The sequence below is a fragment of the Gracilinanus agilis genome, chromosome 6 (genome assembly GCF_016433145.1).
Source record: "Gracilinanus agilis isolate LMUSP501 chromosome 6, AgileGrace, whole genome shotgun sequence".
NCBI classification, from domain to species: Eukaryota; Metazoa; Chordata; class Mammalia; order Didelphimorphia; family Didelphidae; genus Gracilinanus; species Gracilinanus agilis.
This window is the reverse complement of record NC_058135.1, coordinates 133,221,467-133,236,544: the sequence shown is the minus strand read 5'-3', so window position 1 is coordinate 133,236,544 and position 15,078 is coordinate 133,221,467. Positions and strand designations below refer to the sequence as shown.

The 15,078-nt window shown below is 33.1% G+C and overlaps 1 protein-coding gene across 3 annotated transcripts in view; it reads right to left on the bottom strand.

Moving 5' to 3' along the window:
• CLGN (calmegin) overlaps positions 1-15,078 on the bottom strand; it is a 42,553-nt gene that overhangs the window by 18,802 nt on the left and 8,673 nt on the right. For all 3 annotated transcript variants that reach the window (XM_044681020.1, XM_044681021.1, XM_044681019.1), the window contains exons 5-9: positions 12,942-13,023; positions 12,196-12,388; positions 4,701-4,890; positions 2,550-2,663; positions 2,271-2,421 (exon numbers count right to left, since the gene is read on the bottom strand). In XM_044681020.1, coding sequence (XP_044536955.1) covers positions 2,271-2,421; positions 2,550-2,663; positions 4,701-4,890; positions 12,196-12,388; positions 12,942-13,023 — 730 coding nt within the window. The remainder of the gene's footprint in view (positions 1-2,270; positions 2,422-2,549; positions 2,664-4,700; positions 4,891-12,195; positions 12,389-12,941; positions 13,024-15,078) is intronic.

Genomic DNA, 15,078 nt, shown 5'->3' with positions numbered 1-15,078 from the left:
AGTAATATTTCCAACCTACTGCCCTCAGCCATCACACTCGCAAACAGCCTCTATGGAGATGCAGCTTGGCCACTGCTCCCATGAGGGACATAACCACCCTGAAAATTCTTACCAACTAAATTCCTTGGTGCTGTCAAATGCTTCTAACATCAAAAAGCTAATACTTTTTCAGTGGAAACAACATTAGAGAAGAGGCATTAATATCTGCTTAGCTGCTATGCCCTATGGACTATGGGACCTTGCAATTAAAACCTTCTAGATGTATGTGGTCTCCTCCATGAGAATGTTAGCTCCTTCAGAACAGACCATTTTACTGTTTTATTTAAATCCCCAGAGCTTAGCACTATGTAATTAATAAATGCTTATTCATTCATTAACACAACTTGAAAAAAGAAAAAAAGTATAGAAACTCAGAATTTTAGAGGAGAAATTAGAGAAGAAAAGAAACCTAGAAAGAACAGAACCAAATCCCTCACTTTAAAAGATGAGAAAACTAGAGGTCTATAATTTAAGCAATTTGCTTTTGGTCAGGGAGGGATAGAGTTAGGATTAGAAACTCCCAACATTGTGCAAAGCACATCAGTCATTTTACTCAGCTTGTTAATGAGTATGCTAGATTAAATTATTACATTGGTCAGACAATTTGTTCTTATTTTGTCCTATTTTCTAATAATAATACTCAAATATTGTAGGCATTTTCAGTTATCTGTGCAATACCTTGAGCTTAACATAAAAGATACTATACAAATCTAAAAAAATAGCAAAATTTTAAAATGTTTTAGTTAGGCGATATGCACACAGGCACATGTATGTAAAATATTTACTCAGAGTAAGTTAATTTTATTCTGACAATTTAAAGTAGTCATTTTTTTTGGCCATAGCAAACTGAAAAAATTACAACACGCAAGAATTAGTCTGAACTGATGTAGAGTAGTAGCCACAAAGATAAAACTTCTCATATTTTAAAGTACGTTGAAGAAATTTTATGTATTGTTTTATAAGGTCATTCTAAGGAAGAAATTTGCAGAAGCACCCAAATTTATTAATGAATAAAGTAAAGAATTACTAAAAAAATGTTTTTCTCTATTCATAAACTGTCAAACTATCCATAAAGTAGAAATAATATAAAATGGTAATAATAGCAATATAAAAATTGACAATAAATCATAAAAATATCAAAATTAAAATAAAAATTAATATACAATTTAGTATTCTAAGACAGAAAAACTGACATAAAAATTTTTTTAAAAAATTAAAAGTTGAGAATAATCAAAAAGCAGTAGTTATGTTACTCCCTTATGTAACTAACAAAAAAACCTAGTGTTTTTATTATCAATTATAAAAACTGAAAAATAAAAGTGGTAGGGTATAACTGATAAGAGAAAAAAAAACAAATATTTAATGAAAAGTTAATATGTTAAATCAGATAAAAATATCGATTTTATTATTTGATAACCCCTAAAACATGTGTTCTTAATAATTAAATTTGGCCCTCTAGTTATAAAAATGTAACATAAAGTAACATGTTGATATAGTACTTTACAGATTAAAGAATTTTTTCCTCTTATCTCATCTGGTCCTCAGGCACAGTCCAATGAAGCTATTGGGCTAGGTAGTGTAATTCCAATTTTGCTAAATAGAAATCTGAGCTTCAGTGCAGTTAAATGACTCCCAAGATAACAAAGTTATTAAGTAGGATAGGATCATATTATTTATCACTGGAAGAAACCATAGAGACCACCTAGCCCCAAGCTCCTCATGTGACAGAGAAGGAAACTGAGATCCAAAGTAGTAGAGTCACTGATGGTTACATTGGTTGCTATATGAGGATCACAATTCCAATACAGGTCTAGATTCCAAAGTCACTCTTCTCTCTCAGGGAGCTCAAACTTAAGCCAGTTCTTCTGAATCAGTACAGATTTTTTTCAAATATATATATGCTGCCTGACAGTATATACTTTTACTTAGGATTAATTTGTAAATGAAATCTATTTCTGCATGAAGCTTTATACCTAACTAAAAACAAAAAACACAATAATTTTTTCTTTTAAATAAAATCTCCAAATTTATTAAATTGGCACTGGAAAATTAAGTCAGGATTTTAACATTTTTAATATGAGTTGATAAAACTCTACTACGCCCTAATAAAATAATTATAAAATGTTTTTATACATTATTTTCTGAAGTCAGTGTGGACTTAAAAAAAAATCAAAACTAGTCTAAAAGATCACAAAAATGTTTCTTGAGAATCTGGAACAAGTAAGTATTACCTGATAGTTGGGGTTATCAATCATTGGAGGTTCCCATTTTCCTCTGTATTTTGGATTGTCAATCATGGGAGGCTGCCAATGTCCACATCCAATCTCACATGCTGGATTAGGAATACGAGGGGCTTCCCATTTGCCATCCATGTTTTCATTCCTTTAGATATGAATACATCAGAAAGTAGCAAAAAGTAGTTTTCACATGTTTCTCCTCTAGGTTAAGTAAAATATTTGTTACCCAAAAAAGGGAGAAAAAGTATATAATCAGAAATCAAGAATCCTTACCAGTCTGGAGGTTTTTCAGCATTAGGATCTGCAATATATTCTGGTTCATCATCAAGCCAGCCCACAGGTTTAAAAGCATCAGGATCTGCTATTTGAGAAGGCTGACTTTCATCCCTTTTGAACAGAGAATCATTTACTATTACTATAAATCCAATGTATTCTCAAAATGTGCTGCCACTGTTTAATTTAATTTCCATATGTAATTCTTTTAGAGGCTATATACACATACAATTAATACTATATAATTTTAAAAGGTAAACGTTTAAATAAATATATTAAAATTACTTTAAAGAACAACCTTTAAGTATTTTCCCTGTTAGTCTTAGTAAGGTTAATAGACGTAACTGATGGGAACATTTTTTTAATCATTTTACATAACAAATTATAGCAGCATTTATCCATATGTATTATGGGATTATTTATGGGTCCCTGAATCTTAGAGATAGAAAGGACTTTTGAGATCATCTCATCTAAGCAGCAGAGTAATCCTCTACATCTTGGTTTCAAGTCCACTGATGAGTAAAATATACTATTTCTTCTCAAGGTAATGTATTCAAGTTTGGGACAGTTTGTTAAAAGCTTTTCCTATAGGTTTGAGTTTTTTGGTAGTGGTAGGAGAATTAGAAAATCAGTTCCCTTCCTTATCTCATTTAGAAAAAAACACAACTAAACTACAATATTTACAATGATCTACACTGATAAAAACTTTCTTAATTATTTCAGGAAAGATACCTTTACGAAGACCAAAACTGCTTTGATAAAATACTATCCTGCTCCACTGGAAAAGTAAATCTGATATTCACAAAATAGTACTGATACCACATATGAAAGTAAAAGGGATGTATACATGATTTTGTTTTAATTAATTTTATAATGCATCTTTGTATTGGTATATATGCAATGTTTTTTCCATTATTTTTCTTTATTAAAAAGAAAACAGTAGATTGTTCTTGCTGCTATATGAAAAACCCTTTACCTGTAGCCTAGGTATCTGAAATAGAAGACATTATCATAAATAAGTATTCTCTTGCTGCATCCCACCCCAAACTTAAAACAAGTATCATGGCCTAGCTCAGGCTAGAAATCAAGATTTCTAGGTTTTATTCTATAGCAACTATATGCATTCTTGGCTTAATTTCCTTGGGTCACAATTTCCTTGTTAAAATAAGTGGGTTGTACTAGCTGTTATCTGAAGTTTTAAGATTGCATTGTTCTTTTGAATGCCTTACAGTTAATTTCTATATTAGCTGAACCCCAGTATTATTTCCATTTAAAAAACCCACATCTTTCAATATAATTCGGGCAAAAGTTAAGGGTTCATCTCAAGTCAAGAAAATAATTCTTTTCCTTAAATACATAACCTAATTTTATGTACAAATTCCTGGCAAACTCAAACCTAGCTTTTTTGTTTTATATTATTTTGTACCTATACTAAGATTGAGAAGTTTTACCTATATAGGATTGAGAATGATGAAGGGAAAATGTAATATTTAGTGTTTTATTGTGCAAAGAAATGGAGTAATGAAATTTATCATGTGTCATCTAATATTCAGTTCAGAGCAGACTTTGTAGAACAAAAAGGTCAAACTAATATTCCCTCTGGATGCTTGACAAATGTATGATGCAAGGATATCACAGCCTTATATATCATGATTTTTGCTTTAAAGACTTAAATCAAAACTATAAGTGTAATAGATCTTCCCCTGAGGGTCCCTAATAATGAAATAGCTATAGGCTAGTCTTTTAATAACACATCAGAATGCCAATTTAACAAGAGCTGCTTAGAAATTATCTATTCCACTCAGCTTCAAGCACTTCAGTAATTCTTGTGAGGATTTCTATATTAAAGTATAATAAAGTATGTCCATAATGATGATTCTGAGACATAAAGATAAGGTTAAGTAATATTCATCATATTCTGTTTTAAAAAGGAAGGGAACTTCATAGAAACATTTTCATTTAAAAAGTTTCTTAAAAAAAAAAAAGAATCAAACCTTTCGTATTTAAACTGATATAAAATTTAAAAAGGTAGAAAAGTAAAAAAGAATAACATAATTCACTGTATCACTGATTTAGTAAGCATTTATTGAGTACATAATATGTGCAAGCCACAAATGAAGTGTAATTATATTTTAAAAAACAGGAACTTACCAATCTTCTGGTTTAACAGAAGTATTATCAGGGATTTCTAGTCTATCATCCCAGTCATCAGGTTTTTTGTCATTAGGATCTTCAATTTCTTTAGGAGGGTTGATTGGAGGTTCCACGTCCTCTAAAAGGCTCCCCTGGTTTATAATCACTTGGTCAATATACACTTCAAATGTATTATCTGGGCTCATCACTAAAGTCCAATTTGAACACATAGTTAGTTTGAGCAGCAAAAAACTGATTGCAAGCCAAATTGAAAAAGTTCTAATTGGTAAAGGTTAGGTAAAAATACAATTGGAATTGAAATAATGGATGCACACAACTCACTATAAATCTGGATCTCTCTCCCTGCTAGATATAGCCCAATCACTGGTATTTTGAAAAAAAAGGAATTACAATGGTTTGGAATTCAAATGCTAACATCCTGATACTCCCTTGGAGAATAGCAATAGCAGCTTGGAGACAGGCAAGCCTACATTATGTTCTTGACCCTGGGGGCAAAGGGGTCACTGAACTTGTTTAGTCTCCAAGCTCCTTTAGCTTTCTCAGTAAATCTTCTTGTACTCCCTAATCAGGATGAAAGGAAATAAGAATCTCAAATTTACCATTCACATGTACATCATAATATTTAACTTCAGTGGGAAATATTACCCAATAATCTTCATACTCTAGACAAGCATCTGGTAGCCTAGGCTGGGAACTACTGTTCTAGACCACTGAATTATGAGATAGGACACTTTCTTTACCTAAAAGAATAATGAAAAAATTGTACATTGGGTCGACTAGAATAACATCCTGTCGTTTAGATAATTTTTAAACACATTTTTAAAAATATAACATTTGCCAAATTCTTTATGATCATTTCTTGTTATTTTCACAATAATGCAATATTATCAAAATAAATGTAAGCTGAAGTTGAAAAGTTTTTGCATGAACAAAATTATCAAGGATAAGAAAGGAAGGATCAGGGAGAAAAAAATTTAGTATAAATATCTCTGAGAAGGGGATAGTATCTAAAATATAGAAATAATGGAGACACAAAATAAAAAGTTATTCCTCAATAGGTAAGTGGTCAAAGGATATAACATATGGTTCTCAAAGAAAAATTGAAATGATAAACAACCACATGAAAAAATCCAAATCACAAACAATAACAGAAATGTACATCAAAATAATCCTAAGGTTTTATCTAAAACTTAACAAATGGCAAAGATGCCAAAAGTCAATAAGGGAGGTACTACAGACAGACATTTTAACACATTGTTGATAGATCAATAGTTGGTTCACCCATTCTAGAAAGCAATACAAAGAAAATGACTAATATGTCCATGCCTTATGACTCAAGAGATTCCATTGCTAGGCATACTGCACAAAGAAGTCAATGGGCAAAAAAAAAAAAAAAGAGATGATCATCAATTGAAGAATGACTAAACAAATTGTGGTACATGAATATAATGAAATATTGCTATAATATGATTAATACAAAAAAAGTATACAAATACTGATGTGAATTGATGCAAAGTAAATAAAGCAGCATCAAGAAAATAATATACACAGTGACTATGATGCACATGAGAATAACAATAAAATAATCAAAACTGAATGCTTTGAAATCCTAAAGAAGAGATATAATTGGTTACCTCTACACTCTTCCCTCTCCCTGCCCTGCTTTTTTTTTTTAACAGAGGTGGGGGAAAATGAGTATGAAATACTATATGTAATCAGTCTTTTAAAAAATATTAGTTTTTTTTGATTTAGAAATTTTATTTTAAGAGATAAAAAGAAATTAAAATTTAAGAGAATTTTAATTAAGCCAGAGATGGCTCTCTGGGAGGGATGGAAAGATGGATGCAAAGGTAAAGGATTAAATGTTACCTCCATCTACTCAGCAAATTGGTATATGGGAACTTTGATTCTAAGTCTCCTTTTCCTCTAAGTATCAAAGTACTAGGGGTTACCATTTCTCTATTGAAATATACTTAATATCTCTGTTTTTAGAGCAGGTGCTTAATGAGATAGCTAAGGGAGTCCTGCATGGCTAGTTAGTTTCACTGTAATTCATGCATTCTTGACATTTTTTTTTTTGGTGTCATGGTAGTTAAGTCTCCCTTTTGGTGGTTTAGACTCCCTTCTCAGAATGTTTACAGCTGCAAAAGATACACACAATTACAATGGAAACCCAATTCTCCTGGGATATAGTTATCAAAATATTATAAAAAACCAAGTTTATTAAACCTAGTTCAAGAATACTCAAGCAATTCTATGGACAAAGACTACTACTTAACTCCAGCCGGCATACTTTTCTATCCCAAAAAGACAATGTGGGAGAATATGCATGGTCAGAAAAATAGTTTATCATTACTTAAAGGGTATGTCAAAAGTTCATATTCTACACTAAAGGTAAACTGGTTTCATATAACACACATAAGAAAATTTTTTCAAACCTTGGAAAAGTTTAAAGAAAATAATAACTGCCTGGTTCCATTATTTCTAAATGCAGCCAATGAGCAGAATTTCAGACTTCTGTTGTTTACCACAAAGGTGAAAGAAGAATCAAAGGGTCATTGAAATGAAGCCATTTATAATGATTACTAATGCCTTTTCTTTGCAAAGAATTAAATACAATTTCCTCATATTGGTTTTTCAAAACTATGGAAAAAAAACTATTTTACAATGCTGTCATCTACAGTAGAGCCTTATCAGAATGAGGAATCACTATGCATTTCTCCAAAGTAATATTTAATAACAAAGTACCTATCATTAGCAAAATACTTAGATGGCAATTGCCCCACTATTCACTAAGATTCCTTCCAACAATGATATTTTTATCAACAGAAATGTTTACGTCAGGTTAACTTCCCCTTCCCCCCTAATAAATAAAAGATAAAGATACTGCCATGGTAACCATTCTCAGAAGCCTAGAAAACCTTGCCAGTTTTACAAAAGTAGAGAGGTTACATGGGGCAGAGGGCAAATAAGGAAGAAATTTAAAGAGCTGTCTCATCTGTAAAACAAATGTCTTTCACTAGGATGGTCTCTAATTGGTAAATAATGATAAAAGCAGTAACAACATCAAGGATAGCTAGCATTTATATAGCACATATTATATTCCAAGCTTTGTACTAAGTGCTTTACAAGTATTTCATTTGATTCTTACAACAACCTTCAGAGGCAGGTATTATTACCCTCATTTTACAGTTTTGGAAACTAAGGCAAATAGAGGTTAAGTGACTTGCTCAGTGTAAAAAAGTTAGTAAGTATCTGAAGCTATATTTGAACAAGCCTTCCTGACTCCAGATATAGTACTCTTATAACTGTGCCACTTACCTGTTTCTATATAAATATCTAGTAGCAAAATCTCCAAAGAATTAGTTATGAGCCAATTCATTATCCCCAGTGGACATGTATAAATAGCCTCATGTCATTAAGGAAGAATCATGCACTAAAATATGCTAACATATAAAGGAGATAGATAACTACTAAAGAAGAGTTTTGAGAGATAACAGATCAGAACTCATTTGTAATGTAATATCCAGAAACCTAGGGGAAAGCTTCCAGTACAGTGGAAAATAAAAAGCTATGAAAGCTACACAGGACCCAAATGAACACTGAAGAGGTTAAAATGTAAATAGTTTGCAAATTATGACACTGGAAGGAATACTCGCATATTCAAAGTACAGTTTCCTTTCTCTTGAGCTTGCAGTACCTCAGATAACCCTAAGACCAGAAGTTAAGAATACTTTGGAGGATCAATACATATCAATTGACATGGTTTTTACATTTTTTAATATTTTAATGTACTTTTGTATCCATATGCCAAAGAAAATTAAGACAGTATGATCAAAATTTCCATTTCAAAAAAGTATTTTTGCATGTCTGGTTTTTCTCATGTTAAGAATATGCCTACCAAAACAAATGAAACTGAATGCTGGGTAATTATGATGACTGAACTTGGACCCCAAAGAGATGAGAAAACACACCTTTCCTTTACAGATGGGGGCTGAAAGGTAGAGAACATTGTTCCTCCTCATCACCGCCTTCTGGCTATGCTAGCTTCCTTGATCCCCTTAACATGAATGACCTTCTGTTGATTACTTCCAATTTACCCCCAAAGAAAGCAGAGTTTGTGCACAGTTGTTTGCTGTTTGCTCCCCACTTAGACTATGCTCCAGAGCAGGGACTATTTTTTTATCTTTCTTGGTATCCTCAGAGGGCTTAGCACAGTGCCTGGCACAAACTAGCCATTTAATACTTTTTGATTGGCAACAGTAGAATGTTATTTGAAAAATGAGCTTTTGTTTCCATGAGAAGCTTTAATAAAGGCAGTAAAGCAGTAGGATAGATTAAAGCAAGAGCGATCCTGTCAGTTCATATTTCCATCTATGATTGTGGATGGTGGACAAGGCATTTAATCAATCTGAGCCAGTTTCTGTAAAATGGAGTTAATAGCATCTCTGTCATGGAGTGCTTGTGAGGATGAAATGAGATACTCCCTATATAAAGCCCACTGAAAACTTTAAAGTAACAATTCTATGTAAGTGTAATGATTGACACTCGATAATTGTCTTCAGTTCCTCTCTAGTCACTTTTAAGAGAAAACTATGAAATTTGGATGTTGGCTACCAAAAGCTCTAATGGCCTCCTCTGAATTGACCTTCCTATGGCATCTGACACTGTCAAACTCCTCTGCTAAATAGCCCTAGGTTTTCATCACATTTCTCTCTACTAGTTCTCTAGTCTAATCTCTTCTCAGTCTCCTTGGCTGGATTTCCCCCACGTCAGTCATACCCACTAACTGTGGTACAGCTTGAGGCTCTGTCCTGGGATCTCTTCTCTCTCTCTTTCACTCTCACATTATGACCTCATTAGTTCATGGGTTCAATTTTTACCTCTATGTCGGTGACTTGCAGATCAATATATTCAGCCCTGATCTCTCTACTAATATCTACGAACGACTATTTGACTTTTTGAACTTGCTATCCCAGAGGCATCTCAAACTCCACATGTCCAAAAGAGAATTTTTATTTTTTTCAAAACTGTTATGTTTGAAAATCAAGGTAAACTTAGAGACTAGGTTCCAATACAATCAGTTTATTAGTTAGGCTAACTGTAACCAATGAATTGAGTCTTTGGCCTCTGAATAACTAAAGATCTTGAGCAAGGGTGGAAGAGGTCTTTTATAACAATTAGCGAGATGACAGAAAAATCTCTAGCAATGTAGGTGTTTCTTCTGATTGGCTATCAATGGCATAGTCAAAAAATAAGATTACATTATGTGGACACCTCCACCTTTGAAACCCCCTTACTCAAGACCAAGATGTAATTCATGTAATTCAACTTAGATATTTAATTTGAATCACAAGACAAAGGTTCCCAGACAATGAAAATAGTCTTCAGGACATGGAAGGTGCTATAATAGTTTAAATTGATGAGACCTGACTTTTGAGTTTAACCAAATTTCTCAGAAAGGTGGGCAATGGGTGTGTTAACCTGGGAAAAACACAGAACTACTAAAGTAGTCAGCAAAAACCAAGTCTTTAATCCAGAAAGAGATAGCTCCAGTAACTAGCCACTATCACAGAGCCACGTACAAAAAAATACACAGAATCAAAACCCTGGGGCTCTGGGGACAGTATCCTTGGTAGAATGCACTGTGCTAGACAATTCTCTGAAAAGTGACATTATTTGAGGGCTTTTACACCCTCTGGAGAACTTGGTACATACAACAAGCATGCACAGACAAGCTGTAAAGAGATTGCAGCCAGAGAGGTCAATTACAATGAATACAAAAAGGTAAGGGTCAAGCCAAGAGCTGGGCTTCCTGAGAGAGGAAAGAAAGGTGGTATTTCTTCCTAATGTGGAGAACATACAAGAGTCTAATTAAATAAATCTACATACAACAAATGAATTGCCATACACAGAAAGGGAGGAGCCCATCAATGAAAAGAGTCAGGCACCGGGCCAGCAATGCCCTTTCATGGTTAAACTAAACACTAAGTGGTTCAATTGTCAGTCTTCATAATAAATCTAGTGTCCCAAAAGTCAGTGTTGTTTTAAGCTTATTTAATAGTTTAAATACATTTATATCTTCTTGCTTTAATAGCATAAAATCGAGAAAGTGAGCTACTATCTCAGCCTAGACATTTCTTATAAGATCTTTGATGGATAGTTAGAATAAGGAAATTTATGCCATCACATTTTAAATAAGTAAATATATATCAACCTAGGTTCATGGTATCCTTTCATTAGCAGCACATGTGCTCAGTAATACTATATTCTATTTCATCTTGAAGGAAAACACAACTAACAATTATCTGCTAAAAACACTTTCCTTCCTACTATAACTTAGATTCTGAAAATAGCTTTAGAATCAAAATTTAACTTAAAACTTCAAAAGCCAAAATAAGGAATAATATAAGAACAGTATTAATCCAATGGTTATATTATGACTTAGGAGTTCACTAAATAAACTCTATATTCTTCTTAACAAAAAAATAATTTTATTTTTTCAAAATAATTATGAATGAAAAGTTTTTAAGAATAATCTTGTGGTGAATGTTGGAAGTGGTGTGGCAAAATTGGGACATTAATGCATTGTTGGTGGAGTTGTGAATTGATCCAGCCATTCTGGATGGCAATTTGGAACTATGCCCAAATGGCTTTAAAAAGACTATCTGCCGTTTGATCCAGCCATACCACTGCTTGGTTTATACTCCAAAGAGATAATAAGGAAAAAAACTTGTACAAAAATATTTATAGCTGCACTCTTTGTGGTGGCAAAAAAATTGGAAAATGAGGGGATGCTCTTCCATTAAGGAACAGCTAAACAAATTGTGGTATCTGTTGGTGATGGAATACTACTGTACTCAAAGGAATAATGAACTGGAGGAATTCTATGTGAACTGGAAAGACCTCCAGGAATTGATGCAGATTCAGGAGAACATTGTACACAGAGACTGATACACTGTGGTACAATCGAACAAAACAGACTCCTGTACTAGCAGCAATGCAAGGATCCAGAGCAATGATGAGGGACTTATGAGAAAGAAAACTAGCCACATTCAGAGGAAGAACTGTGGGAGTAGAAACACAGAAGAAAAACAACTACATCAACACATGGGTTGATTGGTGATATTAATGGGGATGTAGATGCTAAACGATAACTCTAGTCCAACTATCAATAACATGGAATTAGGTTTTAATCAATGATACATGTAAAACCCAGTGGAATTGTGCTTTGGTTATGGGGGGGTAGGTTTGGGGGAGAAGGAAAGAACATGAAATATGTAACTATGGGAAAATATTCAAAAGAAAAAGAAAAAAAAAGAAAAATAATCTTTTTAAAATAACTCACAGAAACTGCAATCCATTTCAGAAGAGTATACGAAAACATAGCTTTGACAGATAATAAAAATCTGGTTAAAATATTTGGCAAAATGATATCATTTCTAACCTGGTCTATTAAATGATTACTTTAAATTAAATTAAAAGGATATACCAAGTGTATAGAGATGTGTCTTCTTATCAGTGAAAAACTTTTTCAAGTCTACATTTGGAACTTTAGCATGCTTCTCTTCAAAAACTTCAGTTTTAGGATGCTTATATCTAAAGATAAAATGAAGTTTATGCTCTTCTCCACATTTATCTGGTCCAAACATAATAGTATAGGGTGTTTTATCAAAGAAATTTTCCTGCAGGGGGTTGGAGGAAGGAGAGAATGTGAGAGAGAGAGGTCTTAATATTAAATAAGTAATAGAAAATATTTGAGTGAACTATTCTCTACTCAATATATACAAAGTTCATCCCTTAAGATATATTTCATAAAAGAAAATAATCCTTAATATTCCAAAAATTACTTTAAAGTAAGAATTTTATGAACACTATAGACTACAGACTAAATTGTTTATTCTTACTGGATCTTTTAAAAATAGCCTTCTTTCCTTCCTTCCTTTCACCTTTACCTTCTGTCTTAGAACTGATACTAATTCTATGGCAGAAGAGTGGTAAGGCCTAAGCAATTGGCATCAGTTAATTTGCCCAATCTTACAATTAAGAATATCTGGGACCACATTTGAACTCAGGTCTTCCTAACTCCAAGGTTGGCTCTCAATCCACTGAGCCACCTAGTTGCCTCTAAAAATGCCTTTCAGAAATTATTTCAATTACTCTTAATTTTAAATGTTTTTTCATAGTTTACCAAATACATTCTCTAAATACATGTATCAATTCAATAAAATATCATACCAGATTCAAATAATCATTTTCTGTTAGAAGCTTAATGTATGCACCGCCACAATCCATACCATTTTGAAAATTTACTTCGTATCTGCATAAATGGAAAAGAACTATATTGTAGATAAATGAAAATCATTAAAATGGCTAGTTTATTCTTATTTATCAATCTGAAATCAAGTAAGGCACACTGAATATGAGGTCAATAAGTGACCTCATAAAACATAACTCCTACAATCTATATAGCAAATAAGCTTCAATATTTCCTGTTAAAATACAAATCAAATTCTTGAAACACTAAAACTAGAGGCAATTCTCTTCCATTCAAAGAGCAGGCGAAATCCTAAAGAACACCTGCTAAAAATAAAATTGTAATTCAGAAAACATTCTCTGTTCACAATATACCCTGATAAAACTTCAAGGCAGAACCTACCAATGAAACAAATTCATATGTCAAGAGGCACGTCCACAGGCCTGTTTTCTTTTTCTTTTTTTTTTTTAAACCCTCACCTTCCGTCTTGGAGTCAATACCGTGTATTGGCTCCAAAGCAGAAGATTGGTAAGGGTGGGCAATGGGGGTCAAGTGACTTGCCCAGGGTCATACAGCTGGGAAGTGTCTGAGGCTGGGTTTGAACCTAGGACCTGCCTGTTTTCTTCATGATAATTTTTTGTATCTCAGTAACAAAATATTTAATGGAACTTCCAGAAATCGAATCATCCAGACTACCTCTCTGTCTGTCAGCTGACCTAAACCAATAGTAGTAGTTAATTAGTCAATTAAATACTTCATTGAAAAGAAACTTTATGATCTTCCTCAGTAACCTTTTCAAGTGTGTTTCATAAAGTTTACAAAGCCAGACTTAGGACAAAACACCAATTAGAATGAAATTCTTCTCTTCAGTCTTCTACTACGGCATGTGCCTTTGTTGTCACATTACTTCCTGGATAAAAGAGGGAATAACAGTGTGGAGGCACAAGCCAGCACGCCCCAGACTGCAGGGCAGCATTTCGGTGAAGTTGCCTGTACAATCCTGCGACCATGTCTCTTCCCCTCTCAGGAATGCTCAGTTGCTATCCCTTCCATCCCTGCCTCTCGTTAAAGCCCTTCATAGTCTGGCCTCAGCACCCGATTCCAAGCTTATTACACATGATTCCCTTCCAGCCAAACTGGCCTCCTGGCTCTTCCTCAAAGTGAGCATTCTATCTCCTACCTCCATGCCTGACAAAGGCTGCCCAGCACGTTAATCTTCAACTCTTAGAAACCCTCTTCAAGGCTCAGTTTATGTGCTACCTCCCACAGGCGATCTTTCTTAAGCCCACTAATTTTTTGTGGTCTCTCCCCCTCAAATAATCAATTACATATTTTATATGCTCACTATGCTACATTCCCCCACTCACATGTGAGCTACTTGAATGCAGGCATTTTGTTTCATTTTTATATATGCTAGGAACTAGCACATAGTAGGACCTTAATGTAATATTGAATTGAAAATAGCCTTTAGTTACAGAATGACTAGGCCTAAATGAAAATATCTGTACAGTAATAATTTCTTTAAAGAAAAGTCTGTAAACAGATCAATGGAATTCTTATAGACAACTTCTTGCTACCTTCTGATAAACATTAAAATGTCTCTAGATTCCATCTAAATCCATTTATTTAGTGATATTTCTCACTAGAAAGAAAAAACAAATATTCACTATTTCCCTTAAATCAACTCTTCTCTGAGATATGAATTTTCAACCATTATAGCTTGCTTGCAAGGTACTGATTTGTGTTGAGAAAATAAGAAATAATGCTAATTTCATTATCTCATCCCTTAGCCTTTCACAAATGAACTGGGGAAAAAAACTTTAAATATTGGTAAATTTTTGTTGCTTTTATCTAGAATGTTATTTAAATTTGAGTCAAAAACATAACTATCAAATTCTAAATATGGTGGTAGCAATGACCTTGAGACTGAGGAAAAGTGAAGAAAAAAACTTTATTATGATAAAATCTTAATGATAAGCTATTTTAAACTCTTAACAACATTGTTTTTAAAACTTCCTATAAATGAATATGGTATAGATTTACATGCATACTTTGATGAGTTACAACTGTGTAAAAAATTGTTTATTATTAGTAAAGCTCAGAAAAGAATTTATAGTG